This window comes from Thamnophis elegans, chromosome 3 (assembly GCF_009769535.1).
Source record: "Thamnophis elegans isolate rThaEle1 chromosome 3, rThaEle1.pri, whole genome shotgun sequence".
NCBI lineage: Eukaryota > Metazoa > Chordata > Lepidosauria > Squamata > Colubridae > Thamnophis > Thamnophis elegans.
The window spans coordinates 123,545,093-123,562,831 of record NC_045543.1 but is presented as its reverse complement, the minus strand read 5'-3'; the positions used below and the strand labels follow the sequence as shown (position 1 = coordinate 123,562,831).

The 17,739-nt window shown below is 39.3% G+C and overlaps 1 protein-coding gene across 1 annotated transcript in view; it reads left to right on the top strand.

The window, feature by feature from the left end:
• ITGA2 (integrin subunit alpha 2) overlaps positions 1-17,366 on the top strand; it is a 79,777-nt gene extending 62,411 nt beyond the window's left edge. The window contains exons 26-30 of the mRNA XM_032213008.1: positions 1,080-1,184; positions 1,571-1,684; positions 3,757-3,846; positions 8,802-8,918; positions 13,784-17,366. Coding sequence (XP_032068899.1) covers positions 1,080-1,184; positions 1,571-1,684; positions 3,757-3,846; positions 8,802-8,918; positions 13,784-13,873 — 516 coding nt within the window. The 3' untranslated portion in view covers positions 13,874-17,366. The remainder of the gene's footprint in view (positions 1-1,079; positions 1,185-1,570; positions 1,685-3,756; positions 3,847-8,801; positions 8,919-13,783) is intronic.
• Positions 17,367-17,739: the final 373 nt, after the last annotated feature.

Sequence of the window (17,739 nt, the reverse complement as noted above, 5' to 3'; positions counted from 1 at the left end):
CTGCACCTCAAAATTAATAAGACCTCCCGGAAAATAAGGCTAAGGGCTTATTTTGGGGGGTCAAAAGAAAGACCCTATCTTATTTTCGTGGAAACAAGGTAACTAATACAGAAACTTCACCGATAATGATGAGCCTGTGATTTAAGCCTGTGAAGAGCGGATGTATGGACCTGATTAATATTGCAAATTAGAGAGATAGAGAGATAGATAGAGAGATAGAGATACACACACACACACACACACACACACACATATTTGGTACCATGTAAAATGTATAAGATTGCATTGCCTGAGAGGTCTTGTAATGAATTGTTCCTTCTCTCCTGCTTTTGTGAACATCTACAGATGTTCTTGGATCAATATTAGTATAGATGACAAAAGTAGTTGTAGGATCCAATCTGGGTCAGTCAATGGGAACAGAGATTTAGCCTTGTGAGGTTTTGGATGTAATTATTCTAGTCCGAAAGGTCAGAAGACTAAACCTCTGGTCCTAGTGACCAGCCCACGTTGGATCCTGCAGCATTATCCTGGATGCATATATTCACTATCATTCATGTTTTTGAATCCTATGGTGGGCAATTCAATTCTTCTTCAAATAAATTTCAGAATAAATTTACTAATCTTTTATCTTCAGATCCTGGATTCTAATTTGGTGCTTAACTAGACCATTTTGACTTTATATATAAAATTGCATTGATTTGCAGTTGTGCACTTGCTGTAATCTGAAGCCAAATGTAAAAGTATAGTTGTAGAGCCAAAAACATTTAAAAACGGCAATAAGGGAATAAAGATGCAGAATAGCCCCTCATTTTAAAGAACAAAATCAGAATCTATATGAATTTCTGGCTACAATAAACCCTAGTCCTGTTTCTTGAAATTGTAGAAATCTTCTCTGTTCTGGAGTGCTTGTTCTTCTCATCTTTTTTCAGAATACCAAAATATAATATAGCCTCAGTGTTTGTCTAATTCATTCTATATTTGTTATATACTAAGGTTGCTCTACTGAGCAATAGCAGTGGACATTAAAGTACCAACTGCGTATTTCATGTGTATTTTATATTATTGCATTCTCTTTATAGGGCAGTGACATCAACTGTCACGGACTCATCAATCCACATAAAATTGGATCACAAAGCTATGCTGCATCATTTCGAAAAGAAAGCTTCAAAGATTTGAAAGAATTGGTGAGTTAAATGCATAGCTCCAATATCAAGATCTAAGTTCTTATGAATTGCTCCGGAATAGCAATCACAATTGACAATGTCGAAGTTCCTCTCTTGTTATGATTCCCAGCTAATTCTTCCATCCCCTGTATGAGCAGGCTGTAATGGGGTTGCTACAATTGTCCAATGTCCACCTCAACAGGAAAGTCAATTAACTGAATTTCAGGGTCTTGGGATTTAAGCCATAAAATGGGAAAAATCTGATGGTAGCAGTCTAAATGTAGCTACACACATAAGAAAAAGAAGGCTCTAAATGGAAGCTGAGGTTGGGTGAAGAGAAATGTGAAGTACATTATTTTTATATTATCGTATTTTAAAATAATAAATGATGTTTTCTTATCTGTAAGAACTGCAAGAACGTTAGATGTAATACGATCACGTGCATGTTAAAAGATATATCTCTGAAACCTGAAAATTACGTTAATATTTCGACTAGAATCTGGAATGGGACATTTGCAACTGTAAGTAGTATATGAGTTTTATTCTGTTACCAACCTCTGAATATTTAAGAAATTGAAAAAATACCCCACCACTCTCTTTCCTTTTAGTTTACAAAATATAGGAAAGGCACATTATAAGTTATTGAAATAAAATGCAAGACATAAGGTTCAACTTTATAAGGAAAACGCAGACTGCAACTTCGCTTTATTTTTTTAGTTTTCCTAAGTAATTATGAAACTTGCAAAATGGAAAGTACAAAAAAAGGCAATTAATTTTTCTTCCTACTTCTTATTTACTGTAATTCCTATAGTAAAATTTTTATAAAGGGAAAAAACAATCCTATTGGTACCAAATTCTTTAAAAATGAACATGTCTATATGGGGGTGACTTCAGAGATGAGTAGATAAGAGGATTTGAACTGCCCAGGCTTATCTGTGGCAGTTGCAATCGTATTTGATTACTTGTAGATAAAAGTAGAAAAACATCCGTGTGTTACATTTCCAATTAGATTTATTTGGCTTGTGCAATTCTTCCAAAGAAATACTTAAGTATGCCTGGGAGTGGCTATGGATCACTTCATTAAGAATGATTAAAGTGGCCATGCTGTTCTCTGGCACATGGGCTGCTTCAGAATCATCCCCTAGTCACCTTTGCATGGAGGTGCATGATGTCACACCCCTTAAAAGAACTGCCTCTGCAGATGCTCATATTAAAAAATAGCTAAGGGGTAGTTTCGGCACAGCTGCATCTGTTTGGGAAAAGGCACAGCAGCTTTAATTGTTCCAAAGTAATTTCCCAACAAACTCTCAAACATTCCAAACGACACCTTTCAAAAGATTTGCACAATAGGCTTTATGAGTGGTTAGAGATAAGAGGTAGAAATTAGATGACGAAAGATTATTGCTATGTATGAATTAAATATAAAGATGGTTAATAATTATAAATATGCTAATATAATTAACAGAATTACAAATAAGCCAATATTAAGAGAAATCTAGTTAAAATTATTTTGTTGTTGTAGTAGTAGTAGTAGTAGTAGTAGTAGTAGTAGTAGTAGTATATGTGTTAATATTTATTTTTGTTCTTTCTTTGCTTTTTTGGAAATGATATTCCCTGACAATACACTGTATTCAAAATGTTTATGAATAAAAAGAAAAAAAAACCAAAAGATGTGCACAATCCTAATACTGAAGAAATAGGGACCTAGTCACACATGAAGCAGGATGGGACACTAGCGTGTAGTCTTGGTTTCCAGGTTTTTATTACAGACTAAAGGTCTGTAATAGGGAAGAGAACTTACCTAACAGACACTGTAGGAATACAACGTTAACAATTTAGAGATAAGGATTCTGGCCCAGCTCCTAAGTAGTTATTTATTTAAATGTAATAAAATAATTGCAATCCATTTCAAGATGGCCAGATCGCAATGAAACAGTGTCCCTACAAGCTCAGTTGCTGAAATTCTTTGTTTCATAGCTTTTAAAAGTTTTGAAACCTGCTCCATATTATATAAGGCCATCCTAAGTGAACTCTATTTCCCTTTCTACTATATATATATCACAGTTAGGCAAAGAAAAAAGTTAACAGTTTTTCCTTACTGAGACACAATTTTGGAATTGGTGGTTATGAAACAAGAAGAATGGGGATTTAAAATGCAACAGTATGCATACCTGTCCAAACATCAGACCTATTGAAATTAATGGGGTTGCAGTTTTAAATACATGAACAATATGATAAAGAACATAAATGGGCTTCCTATTGATTTAGTCCTGTGCATATTTATACAGCAGGAATTTAATTGAGAGGATGCTGAAAATTTCGTCTTAGCAACAATCTTTCATTAAAACTATGAAAGATATTTGTGAGCAAGAAGATATTCTAAATGACAAACTGTTTTAAATGCACTTAAGACCTTAAATCAAGGGTGTCCATCCTTAGCAACTTGGAGAAATCTGGGAATCAACATCCACAAGCCTTAAAGTTGTTAAGGTTGAACACCCTTGCCTTAAATACTTTATATATTTGATGAAATGTAATTTTTTTAATGTAAGATGTGAAGTATTGTATATAAAAATGTATTTTTCTGTTGCAGTCAGCCTTTCAGAAAATAGTATTATCTGCAAGCGCCGAAATTGACGCCCAAGATTCCGAGTTGTTTATAACAGGAGAAAGCACTTTATCTGTGAGTATGGCTTTATGTTTCTAGGGTTATTCTGCTACATTTCTTTTTAAAGTTTTAATGCTAAAAGGCTGCAGCAGAGAATCATCCGGTTAGATAACTTAATCCCAGCCTACCCTTAGGTGAAACTAATTTGTGCTGGAACAGGGAGGGTTTCATTGAATTGCTTTTCTGTGTTGTATGAATCCGTCCTTTTAACCCTAATGCTTTGCAACCATGGTTTTGAAATTGCTCAAATTTTCTTTCTTTTTATTGTAATTTTATTAAAAGTTACAGTTAAAAAGATAAAACCTAATGCAAACTAAAAGAATAAAAAAAGAAGTCCTTAAAAAAGTACTTAAAGGAAACAGAAAGAAAATTAGAAAATAAAAAATAAGAATATAGTAAAGAAAACAATATTTAAACAATAGCAATAGCATTTAGACTTATATACCACTTCACAGTGCTTTACAGACCCCGCTAAGCCGTTTACAGAGTCAGCATATTGCCCCCAGCAATCTGGGTCCTCACCTTGGAAGGCTGATTCAACCTTGAGCCTGCTGAGATTCAAACTAAAAACAATAGGCAATGATATAGAAGCATAAACAACAATAAGCAGAAAATTAATTAAAAATATCCAATTGAGCATTAGTGTTGAACACATTACGTTAAAGCACCAGGAAGAATAAAATAATATTTGCTTAACAGAAAAAATTCTAAAATAGGAGATTACTACACCTCACACCCTTTAGGAAAATACCACACCTGCTTTTGGAACAGATCTGGCAAGGGAGAAATAGGGAATTATAGGGGAAAAGGGGTGGGAAAGCCATTTTCAGCTTCCTGTTTATCATTAAAAGTTGTTGTATGGAAGAGCAGAAGAAAAAATCTGAAAAAAACAATCTTGTTTTAAAAACAAAACTGTTTCACTGTTCCGAGTACCTTTGCTGACAAACAGAATTCACTTTATTTAATTAAATTTACTCCTGTATCTTGTTTGCTTGGAATCTGAGCCTGTATCTTTCCATAAAATACATTAACTGGTGCCCTCCTGTGGAGATTAGTGATGTTACATATGGCAGATCATATAAAGTATCCAATATGGTAGGTTTTTGCTACAGTGTATTTCCTTCATATTTCTCTATTAAGATTATTATTAATTGTCGCGGATAATGAACAGGAAGTCCTCTTTCACGCAATACTGGAATACTGGAATCCAGTGAGAAATAGCTAGTTTAATTGGTACATTCATACAGATTTCCTAATGGTAGATATTCACAGGACACTCATGGGAAATATCTAATTGGTTTTACTTTCAACTTGGCATTGTAGTCATTTTAATGGTCTGCTCCACAGTCAGACCTTTTTGGACTTTGCTTTAAGGCTTAGTCTTTCCATTAAACTATCTACAGTTTATCCACAGGACTCTTTTCAGGAGAATAGCAATAATAACAATAGCAATAACAGTAGACTTATATACCGCTTCATAGGGCTTTCAGCCCTCTCTAAGCGGTTTACAGAGTCAGCATATTGCCCCCAACAACAATCCGGGTCCTCATTTTACCCACCTCGGAAGGATGGAAGGCTGAGTCAACCCTGAGCCGGTGAGATTTGAACCGCTGAACTGCTGATCTAGCAGTCAGCCTGCAGTGCTGCATTTAACCACTGCGCCACCTTAAAAATTCCACCAATATATGAAACTGTTCTAAGGATTCCTATCACCAGTAGGATTTGTACTCAGACCCAGTTTCTCTGGGGACAGTAATTTAAAGCAGGGATTTCTGGGAGTTGAAGTCCATAAGTCTTAAAGTTGCCATCCCTGATTTAAAGCAGTCTTTAAATTAAGAGCAGAAATTATTCTGATTTGTTTAATGCGAATGCATTTGGTGCCTCCTTTCAAAGCTCTTTTTTTCCTCAAGGAGGAAAAAAAAATACTTCTTGCATATTGTGGCCTCATTCACTTCACTGTTAAAATGTTATAAATTTGATGGAAGCATATTGATATACAGTAGATAGATGTACTACTGATGGAACTGTTCTCCATCTGATTAGGAAAAAAAGTGCACTGAGGTAGGGGGCTTTGATTTCATCCTGGTAAGGAACTGGGCCATGGGGGTTAGCAGAGATCCCAGGATTTCTCTGAACAAAAAAAGCTGCCTCATACTTGCTAGAACCAACAAAAGACTCAAGGAAGGCTTCAGATATGGCACTCTTGATGCACCCGATTCCTGATATCAGTTGTCAACTCTGAAGCGAACCTGGCTGAAGCCATCTTGTCCTCCTTCATAGTCGCCACGAATTCTGAGAGGGGAAAAGGAGGGGGAATAAAAAGGCTGGCTAAATAGTCAAAACAAAAAAGTTTCCTTGTGGGAACCAAGGTCATCCCAACAGGTGGCAGTTGAAGGAGGAGAGGAGTGACCAAGCAACCTGCCAGCTACTTTCATTGACCAGTGACATCTGGGGAAGGGAAATATTTGCTCTTTTAATTAGGGGGAAACATGGAAACTTTCAGAGTTGGTTTTCACTAGCCATGCCAATTTGATGTATCCAATAAACATATTCTTTGAGGAATCTACCCACCTCAGAGTTCTGCTTTTAGCGGATACATTACTTGGAACGCTGACATCAGGACTTTCAGCCGTGCTTCCTCAGCTGACAGACTCTGCTCATCTGGGAGCCCAATTGTACCCATCGCCAAATTTCTACCCTCACTTGTTGCTGCTGCATTCAGTGATCCGTTTTCAGCTTTGTGTTCTTGTGCACCAGCACTAGCAGCAATGCTTAAGAGGAAAAAAGAAACATAATTGCTGGCTTAAATAGCTTGATTTACGATCCACTTTGTGACAAAGATGGTTTATACTGGAGCTTCTTGCTTTGTCATTGATTCCTATTTTCAGCTAAAATGAATTTCTGGGAACTTCTTCTAGGGCCTTTCTTCCTTTGTGGTGAATTGTTTCTTGTTCTCTACCATTTGCTGACCTGTTGAAGGTTGTGACCTTTTGTTTATTTATTTTTTTTTAGTTTTCCTTATGCCTGTTTTCCCTGTTATTCTGGAAGTCTTTTGATGAGTTGGGGCGTTATAAATGCTTTTTGTCTTTGCCTTTTGCAGTTGGTAGCTTACTGGCAGATCTGAGTTATTTCTTCCAAACTTTCTTCTTTGACTTTACACTTGTCTGTTAGGTTGCATTTCTCTTTCTAAAATGGTCTTTTCAAAACAGACCATTATAGTTAAAGAGGACTGCAGCACCTAGTGTGATTCCATGAAAACAGTTCTGCAAAAGCAAGTCATAGGAATACATACTACCCTAGAGGGCATTTCTGAAGCCAATGTCATTTTTAAACACGTATTTATAATCAGCTTCATTTATAGCACTAGCACTTAGACTTATATACTGCTTCACAGTGCTTTCCAACCCTCTCTAAGCTGTTTACAGGGTCAGCATATTGCCCCCAACAATCTGGGTCCTCATTTTACCCATCTCGGAAAGATGGACGGCTGAGTCAATCTTGAGCCCGGTGAGATTTGAACTGCCAAATTGCAGGTAGCCGGCAGCCAGCAGAAGTGGCCTGCAGTACTGCATTCTAACCACTGCACCATTGTGGCTCATTCATGGAAAATTTTAGGTTTTAGAGAAGGAAGGAAATGAAAGAGGAGGACAAAATCTATGTTCACCATGCCATGCTTACTTGCTTAGTTCAGATATTTTGGCTTTTGGGGAAAATGACTATCTGAAAAATTGAACTGAAAAAGAAGGAATCCTGCAGAGTTCAATCTGTCTTCTCTGTGTTTCCACAAATGAGGAAAGACATGTATTGATTCAAATGTAACTCTAAGCAGTTAACAGTAGGAATGTTTACATGATCTGTATTTGCCTAAATCCCGCTCACATTTGGAAGATGAGGATTAGTATGATTGTTAAGAATAGAATCTAAATTAGCAAAATCGTTTATGGTATTTTTGCAATATTTTTCCAAGAAATTGCTAAGAAATCTTTAAAAATTAGACTGAGTAATTCTTTGACAGATGCTCCAGAATACATAGAGACTCATCCAAAGGCATCTCTTCAAACAGTTACAACAGCTTGTCTTTTTCCAGGTTCATACAGATGCTGCAGAAGTTTCTCTGACTGTGCAAGTGAAAGCATAAGCCCTTCATTTCATTAAAAACATGTATTTAGAAGTAAATATAATGGTAATGGTAATGGTAATGGTAAATTTATTTATAGGCCGCCCTTTTCCCTGGGGGGACTCAGGGTGGCTTACAACAGATAGGGCGGGAAGACACACAATGACATATATAAATAATATATAATTAAAATAAAAGCAACATTCATTCATCATTCGGGTGGGGACAGACTATAATCTTTAACCCCAGGCCTGACGGGATAGCCAGATTTTGAGGGCTGTGCGGAAGGTCTGGAGGGTGGTGAGGGTACGAATCTCCATGGGGAGATCGTTCCAAAGGGTCGGAGCTACTACTGAAAAGGCTCTCCTCCGCGTAGTTGCCAGTCGACACTGACTGGCAGATGGAACTCGGAGGAGGCCCAATCTGTGTGACCTAATAGGTCGCAGGGAGGTAATTGGCAGGAGGCGGTCTCTCAAGTACTTACTGGCTACTTTGGCTACTTACAAAAACGTTGTAATATTAATTTCTCCAAATAGGATGTTTTTCTTTCATTTTAAGTAATGAGCTTGCAAATGTGCTATTTCTTTGTTGCTGTTGTTTTAGAATGAGGTTTTAACATATTTTTTTAAATGAGATATTGCACAGTCAACTTATTACCATTCTGAAATTCCTAACTCTAGAATGAAAATGTAGCTGAACACTGAAATGAGTGGATTTGCTCATTCATATGCAGTTTAATGTGACCACAGTAATTAATGTGCTATTAGCTAATATTTAAAGAATACGTGCAATCTTTTTTTTAATGAAAAGGACCACTTTCATCTTTGAAATAACTGTTTTGTTTTGTTTTTAGATTCCAATTACAATAATCAAATCTGATGAGGAAGCAGAAATACCCATTGGAATTATAATAGCAAGTGTCCTTATCGGTCTTCTCTTGCTAATAATTCTTACTGCTGTTTTATGGAAAGTAAGTAAAGGTTTAGAAACGTAAAAGTTAATTAAACGAAAGATTACTTCCTATATTGTTGAAAGTATTACTTAAAGATATGGGAACCTCTGTCCTCTGATTAAATTTATATTTACTGAGAAAGAAAGTGAGACTAGTATAGATCTATTTCAAGCTATCTAGCTCTCGACAGAGAGATCTATACTAGTCTCACTTTCTTCCTTTGTCGATATATTTAAATTTAACAGGAAATAGTTTGTCATGAAAGCAACTGACAGTGGAGGCTCCTGGAATGGGGCTGAAAGTCGAAAGCGAAAGCAGTATGCTCCATCCCATAGTTGGGTAGACCAGGTTGCCCTGATAAAAAACACTGAGTCCTTTGGGGCTATCTGTAGTTCTTCTGTCCGTAGCATTCTCACATCTTACAGTTATTAATGTTGGCACACAATTTGATAGCACTTTTGAACGGAAGTGTAAGAATAAGTTTAAGAAAATGAAAGAATTCCCTTTCCAAATGCTACCTTTAAGGAAAAACATCTGATAAAGGGAAGTTTTGCAATGAGAGTGATACACACACTCACCACAAACACTTTCTCGCATAGGCCCATCCATGTGGCCTACCACACCGAGTAATATTACCTTGTTCACTAACAATCATGTAAAAATTTTGAATAAAGCGTCCTATTGAAAGAAATATTTTGAGTTTTCAAAAATAACTTTTAAGTGGTAAGAATTAATAATGTCAGATTTTTTGAGATTTTTGAGATTTTATTGACATTTGTAGGCCGCCCTTTTCCCTGAGGGGACTCAGGGCGGCTCACATAAAATCAGGGAAGGGGAAATGCAGACAATAACAAAGACACATATAATAAAAACAGTAACCAACATGCATTCATCATTCGGGAGGGGCAACTATCTTCATCCCCAGGCCTGACGGGCTAGCCAGTTCTTCAAGGCTATGCGGAAGGCCTGGACGGTGGTGAGGGTACGAATCTCCACGGGGAGTTCGTTCCAAAGGGTCGGGGCGACTACTGAGAAGGCCCTCCTCCTTGTAGTTGCCAGCCGACACTGGCTGGCCGATGGAATACGGAGGAGGCCCAATCTGTGTGATCTTATTGGTCGCAGGGAGGTGATTGGCAGAAGGCGGTCTCTCAAGTATCCAGATCCACTACCATGTAGGGCTTTATGGGTGATTAACAGCACCTTGAAGCGCATCCGGAAATCGACAGGTAGCCAGCGCAGCTCGCGGAGGATAGGTGTAATGTGGGTGAACCACGGTGCACCCACAATCACTCGCGCGGCTGCGTTCTGTACCAGCTGAAGACGCCGGATGCTCTTCAAGGGCAGCCCCATGTAGAGCACATTGCAGTATTCCAGCCTAGAGGTCACGAGGGCCCGAGTGACTGTTGTGAGTGCCTCCCGATTCAGGTAGGGTCGCAACTGGCGCACCAGGCGAACCTGGGCGAATGCCCCCCTAGCCACAGCCGTCAAATGGTGGTCGAACGATAGCTGTGGATCTAGGAGGACTCCCAAGTTGCGAACCCTCTCTGAGGGGTATAGAATTTGACCCCCCAGCCTGAGAGATGGAATATTGGTGGAATCCTTGGGAGGGAAACACAACAGCCACTCGGTCTTTTCTGGGTTGAGCACAAGCTTGTTAGCCCTCATCCAGTCCATAACCGCCTCCAGGCCCCGGTTCATCACGTCTGCCGCTTCATTGAGTTGGCACGGGGCGGACAGATACAGTTGAGTATCGTCCGCATATTGATGGTATCTGATCCCGTGCCTGCGGATGATCTCTCCCGGCGGTTTCATGTAGATGTTGAATAGTAGGGGGGATAAGACCGAACCCTGAGGCACCCCATATGTTAGGGGCCTAGGGGACGATCTCTGCCCCCCCACTAACACCGACTGCGACCTGTCTGAGAGGTAGGAAGAGAACCACCGCAGCACGGTGCCTCCCACTCCCACCTCTCGCAGTCGTCGCAGAAGGATACCATGGTCGATGGTATCGAAAGCCGCTGAGAGGTCAAGGAGAACCAGGATGGAGGGAAATCCTCCATCTCTGGCTCTCCAGAGATCATCAGTCAATGCGACCAAAGCGGTTTCTGTGCTGTAACCGGGTCTGAAGCCTGACTGGAAGGGGTCGAGATAGTTTGCTTCCTCCAAGGACCGCTGGAGCTGAAAGGCCACCACCTTCTCAACAACCTTCCCAAGGAAGGGAAGGTTGGAGACTGGACGATAGTTATTAAGGACAGCTGGATCCAAAGATGGCTTCTTTAGGAGGGGTCTCACCACCGCCGCTTTCAGTGCGGCGGGGAAGTTCCCCTCCCGAAAAGAGGCGGTCACGACCGCCTGGATCCAGCCTCGTGTCACCTCACTGCTGCTGGTAACCAGCCATGAGGGACACGGGTCCAGTACGCAGGTGGAGGCACTCACAGCCCTCATGGCCTTGTCCACATCCCCGGGGGTAACATCCTGAAACTCAACCCAGAGATGTTCCATCTGATCCTCTTGTGCCTCGGCTGGAACTGCAGGGGTGGAGTCCAAGTCCGACCAAAACCGAGCAATTTTGTCCGCTAAGAATTGGGCATAATCCTCAGCTCTGCCCTGCAAGGGTTCCCCCGCCTCCCTTTTATTTAATAGGGAGCGGGTTATCTTAAACAGGGCGGCTGGGCGGGACTCAGCGGACGCAACCAAGGTGGCTATGTGGGATCTTTTCGCTGCCCTAAGCGCTCTGGTGTATTCCTTGGTGCAGGTGGTTACCATTGCTCGGTTCGATTCGGACTTATTGGACCTCCATCGGAGTCTGTAGAGATTCTCAGTCATCCAGGTCATGGTTGTTCCAAAGGTGCTTTTTCAGGAGGCAACTGGATTTTCTTGGTTTTTGTTTGAAGACGTTTTGCTTGTCATCCAAGAAGCTTTTTTCAGCTCTGTCAGGATAGTGAGGTGTTGTGGCCCAGCAGGAGCTGTTGGAGCTGCCGAAGGACTTTGATAGCGAGGACCCCTATGAGTCTGCTATGGAAGATGAGGAGGACCCTGGGCAGGGTTCAGACTCAGAGCAGGGACCAGAGAGGCTGGTTGGCCACCAGGAGGCGCCTGAGGTATGGAGCAGTGGGAAAGATCAAAGGGAGTTTGCCCTGACACCAGGCAACGAAGGGCGGAGAAACGGAGGCAGCAGTTACAGAAACAGACTCGTAAGAGATAATCAAGCCCAGGTGGTTGTGGGTTGGCCCCTCCCAAGAGAGTGTATACGAAGAGACTTTGAGAGTAGTCCTTTTGCAGGACACAACCGTTCATAACAATCTGGAGAAGCTCTTGTTTGTATTGTATCTCTTGTCTGTGGGAGTCTGGGTTTCTGCCAACGTCTTGCCTGTGAGTCATGTGTGGGCTTTCAGCCAACAATTGCTCTGAAGAAAGCGTGGCTAACAGTAAACCTGTGTCAGCATTAATCACCGGACGGAGGGGTGTCAGAACAGTGGGGAATAGAAGGATTTATACACCTTGTAGACAGATGGTCATTTGTATTCTTTTAGTGGGTTGCTAAGGTCACCTGGAGGTTTATATGTGTCATCAGAATCACCTGAGTGGTGAAAATTGGTGTGGAGCCTTCTTGGAACTGTTGAAAGGATTGTGTTGTCACTTGCATCCCGCATTGTACCGTCAGATCTGAAGAAACTTCTTGGATGACAAGCAAAACGTCTTAAAATAAAAAACAAGAAAGTCCTGAAAAAGCATCTTTGGGACAGTGATGTCGGAGAATGTTTGAATTTGAGATACAAATCTCTTAAGCAATTCTGATATATATTGAGGTACCCAATTAATGAAGGAATGTTCTTCCATTTTGTAGTTCATGCTGAGAAGTAAGTCGGTTTGAATTTAAACTCCCCCCCCCATGGTTTGAAGTTCTGCTGATTTTCATCTATTAAATGCACATACTGTACTATAATGTCTAATGCTCATTTCAGATATATTTAGGTTTTATGTCTATCTGAATTTAATTTACTGCAATTGCTCCACTGGATGGACTACATCAAATTATATTTGTATATACTGCTTATTTGATCTAGTGGAGGATTTGCAGTAAATTACATTCAATTCTAGAACTGTGTTTTCATATTTAGGGAAAGATCAGATCAGCAAACATGGGGTAGGTTTATCTACTTGTACATTGTGAGACCCTAGACTGTTGCTTCTTGACTTTCACAATTTGAAGATGTGTGGACTTCAAGTCCCAGAATTCCGCACCCAACACTGTCAGGGGACTTCTGGGAATTGAAATCCACACATCTTCAAATTGCCGAAGTCAAGAAACATTGCCCTAGATTTTTAACAGATCTTAATTTAGCAGCCCTCAGAAGTTGACTACAGCAGGGGTGTCAAATTCAAGGCCCAGGGGCCGGATATGCCCTGGAGGGCTGCTCTGGAAACAGCGATGGACTGGTCACACACGCTCTTCCTGAGCTCCGTTTTCACTGGCAGAGGGTTGCAGGAGACCATCTCAGCCGAAAACTGAGCTCGTGAGGTCTGCATGCAGCTCTCCTCAGCTCCATTTTCACTGGCAGAGAAATGCAGGCAGCAGAAAACAGAGCTTAGTAGCCACAGCCATCACAGGCTTCCCAGACATATGTGACGTCAAGCTGGCCACAGCCACCCTAGCCACAGCCACCCCAGCTCCCTGAGGTCAAACACAACTCTGATACGGCCCTCAATGAAATGGAGTTTGGCACCCCTGGTCTACCGTTAAGATTTGTCTAATTTAGATTAAAGGACAGACAACCTATTATTAAAAATCACTGTTGAATAGAAACAGTGTGGATCCTATCCTTGATACTACATTCCAGCATTAAATACAAATATAAATCTTCTCAAAAAATTTCTTACAGCTTGGTTTCTTCAAGAGAAAATACAAGAAAATGGCAACAGATTTGGAAGATGCGGATGAGATTACAGGACTTAATAAAGACAGAGAATAAACATAGCAGAAATATTCCCGAATGTACGAATGTTGAGCCACAAACAGTGCTTGCGATCACACTGTTTAATTTCCACGAGTGCCTTATTCAAAGGTTTTACACTTTTTATAAGTGAAAATATTATACATATAACTGCTGGTCGGTTTGGGCTTTTGTTTACAGTTTTATAAAGATTTTGTTTTTATATTTTGTACTGTTAATAATGGATCCTCTGAATTGGCAGGCCCAGAACTAATGTTGAAATCTACCAGGAATACTGCTTTTTATCCTTGATAAGGGTACATGTGGAATAGTTTGTCTTTATTTACCAGTATAACAGGATCTGTTATTTTCATCCTGCAGTCAAAAACTGTCCTTGAGTTACTCAAAGGTTTACAGACATTGAGCAGTGCTAGCTCCTCAGTCGGTATCTGGATTCAAATATTACATTAAACCAGGGCTCTCAAAATCGTGGGCCAAATGCGTCACGTGCTAGTCACACCCACCCTTGGTTTAACGAAGGGGGAAATCTCGATACATCATGTGTCGATGTAACGACATGACTTTGACACCCCTGCATCAAACCATAAATTGGTTTGTTTACTCTGTGACTAAATGTAATGTGAGCAGAAACCATTGTAGCTTAGCACAGAATTGCTCAACAGTATACAACCATTTGCAGCTTATTGTGGCACCAAAGAAACGATATCACTTATTAGTTTAGGCACTGTCTAAAAAAGCTGGAGACGTGATTGCAAAGATTACTAACTGTGTTAGAGCAATATTGTATGACAAGATAAGAGCATGGCCTAGTATTGGTTGCGTACCCAAGCTGTAACAATAAACTGTACATTGAGAGTAGACCTTCTAAAATCATGTAGAAACATTCATGAATGATTCATTCTGACCGATTTTTATTATACTGGCTACCTTAATTATTGAATATTGATTTGATTTTAAATGCTATATTGATATAAGGACATCCACATGCAATACTAATCAAATGTCACTTTGAAATTTTTAATTTTGTTTTATATAACATGGAAACCTCTGATGCCTTTTTTCTAGCTTTCAAATAGCTCTTGAAATAAGTAAATAAACAATAAAAGGAAACTCAGTTTCTTTTCAGGGTTTTAAGGAGCAGTCAGGTTTTCTGAAGCAGCAAATGCTATAATCTAGATAACCAGCTTCCAGAATCCTCAGTGTACACCAGACAAAAAAACAGAGTTTATTTCTCCATCACAAAACTGTTAAAGATTTTATTCGATTTAAGAGAGCAGAATGGCTGGCCTTATTTACAATTCTTGGTGTAAAGCAGTAGTTGTAAAGGAGTAAGTTACTAATTTCTGAACATTCATTAATTTGGATTTTAATGTTATTAACCATTGGATTAACCATTCCATAACAAACACTAGTAGACTTCCTCCTTAGCAACTACAATTGAGATTGGCAACTTATTTGTTAAGCAGAGTGGTTACCAAGTTAAAAATTACATGAGCATGACTGTGCTTATGATTTTACATAGGACTGCACGCACCGACTGTCTGTAATACCAAACGTGATTTAGACAAAGAGAGAGAGATGCTGCAGTCACAAATGTGATGTTTGAAGCAAAGTTACTTTTCCAACACGGTCATAACTGCAAACAGTAGATCTTTTCAGAATTTTTAAAAAATGTTAATTAAAATTTTTTTTTAGTATTCATTTATTCCTTTTCACCAATTGTTCTTTTCATTACATTTTTTAAGATGGCAAATCTCTAGGTTTTTTTTTAAAATGTGTTTTTATAAGATTCCAAATAGCATTACTTTAATGGGATTTAAAGCATATTAAGCTGTCAGAAATCGCTGGATTTTTTAAAAAAATTAGATGTTGCAGAAGCAAGAGACAAGTACTTGTGAAAACAGGAGTAAATTGTATGCTTAATTTCCTCCTGCATATCTGCAGTGTCATGCAAATTCTTTCACTCGTTTACAATCTTGTTTATCCGTTAAGTTTGTTCTTGATTATATTACATGTACTTAAAATCTTCAAACTCATCCTTCAGAACCCATTACATTATATTTTAAGGGGAACATTTTAATTTTGGAATTGGGATGTTCTGATGGGTAATTAGGTTATTCTGCTTAGCTGCAGCCATTTATGCCACGGTTTCTGCATTCTTCACTAATATCAGAAGCATATATGCTCCTATCACTTATGCACTTACACAGCAGTAAATCTTTATTGACTAGAGTAAGGCATAACTTCTGAATGACTCAAGTCCATAACACTGGAAGATACATACTCTTACCTGTAATATATTATCTTTGTTGAAAATAACTAATAAATTATTGTCTTTACTTTTGTTCAACACTGGCTGAAATATCAGGAAGCTCTTTTTAAATTTCAGTTTATGTTTGTATGGGGAAGAAAATCCAGCCTAACATAATTAACTATAAGGCTGATTCATCATCTCTCTACACATCCCAACAGCATTAACACAGATGTTCCTGATGAATTTTAATTACCATTCTGCTTGAGTCAAGTGTTTTCACTGCTATTGGCTGTGTTGTAGAAAATATTGCTTTATGAATGGATATTCGCATTAGGTGCAAAAATGGTACACATTTTTACTTCTAGAATCAAGTTTCATAGAACAAGGCACACAAAACTGTAAGCAACTTATGTGAACCTAAGTGATGTGGTTAATTTAAAGTTCAAGCACATTGGTTCAATAAACGTTTGTGCTCTTTTATAATATTGTAGAATGAATGTAACAATTTTGTACTTTTCTGTATTTTTTATTTTTGTTAAAAAAATAGCAATTTCAGTAAACAGGTGTATTGTACAGACGAAGCCTTTATGTATATTTTGCACTTTGTACCAAAACATATGAATATAGTGAAGCTTGCGTTTAAAGAAAGATGAATGAAACCTGTTGAATAAATTTTGAAATCACCCCACTGTAGATTCATTGCTGAATTATATTGTCTGGAAAGCGATCTAATACTGAAAGAAGTATATTGTTAGATCATCTACCTATCTGTACTTTGTTTCTCTTTGTTTTATTGGGCATGCGTTTTAGGAGATAAAGAAAGGTCAGGGAACTTCAGGGCATCTATTGCATTTTTTTCCTTTCAAATTATTTGGTTCAAAAAATTGAACTATATTTGTATGGAAACAAGACAGCATTTGCAAAAATACAGCTTCATAGGTTGTTGCTGGTCTTTTTTTATTCTCCTAATGCAAAGTTCCCTGCTAAGAAAGCCAAATTTGTATAGTGCAGGGCTGTCAAACTCCCGGCCCATGGGCAGGATGCGTCACAGGCTGGCCATGCCCATGCCCGGTTTAGCAAAGAGGAAAGTCCCAATACATCACGTGATGCTGCCATGATGACACGAGTTTGACATCCCTGGCGTAGTGGTTAAGGCATTGAGTTAGGAACTGGGAGACTCTGATTTCTAGTTCTGCCTTAGCACAAACCCATCAGGGTGACCTTGGGCCAGTCACTCTCTCTCATCCCTAGGAAGGAGACAATAGCAAAACCACTTCTGATATCTTCTGAAACTGCAGGGACCTACAAAGGCAGTTACTGGGATTCAACATGGACCCAAAGGTGCCAAACAGCAGCAAAGTTTACATTAGTATAGAATGTGCAATACACACTCTCTTGCCTAGCTTTGGTTTGTGAGAGCACATGGATGTACAAGTCCTTGACTTACAATCACAACAGGGAATCTAAATTGACATTGTCACAAATGGAGATAACATGACCCTGGGAGAAGCAACTGTCATAAATACTTGCTGGTTGCCAAGTGCTGGGATTTTGGTCACGTGGCAATCATGTGACAGTTGATTCTTTGCAAACCAATTTTTTCAGTGCTACTGTAACCTTGAACAGTTGA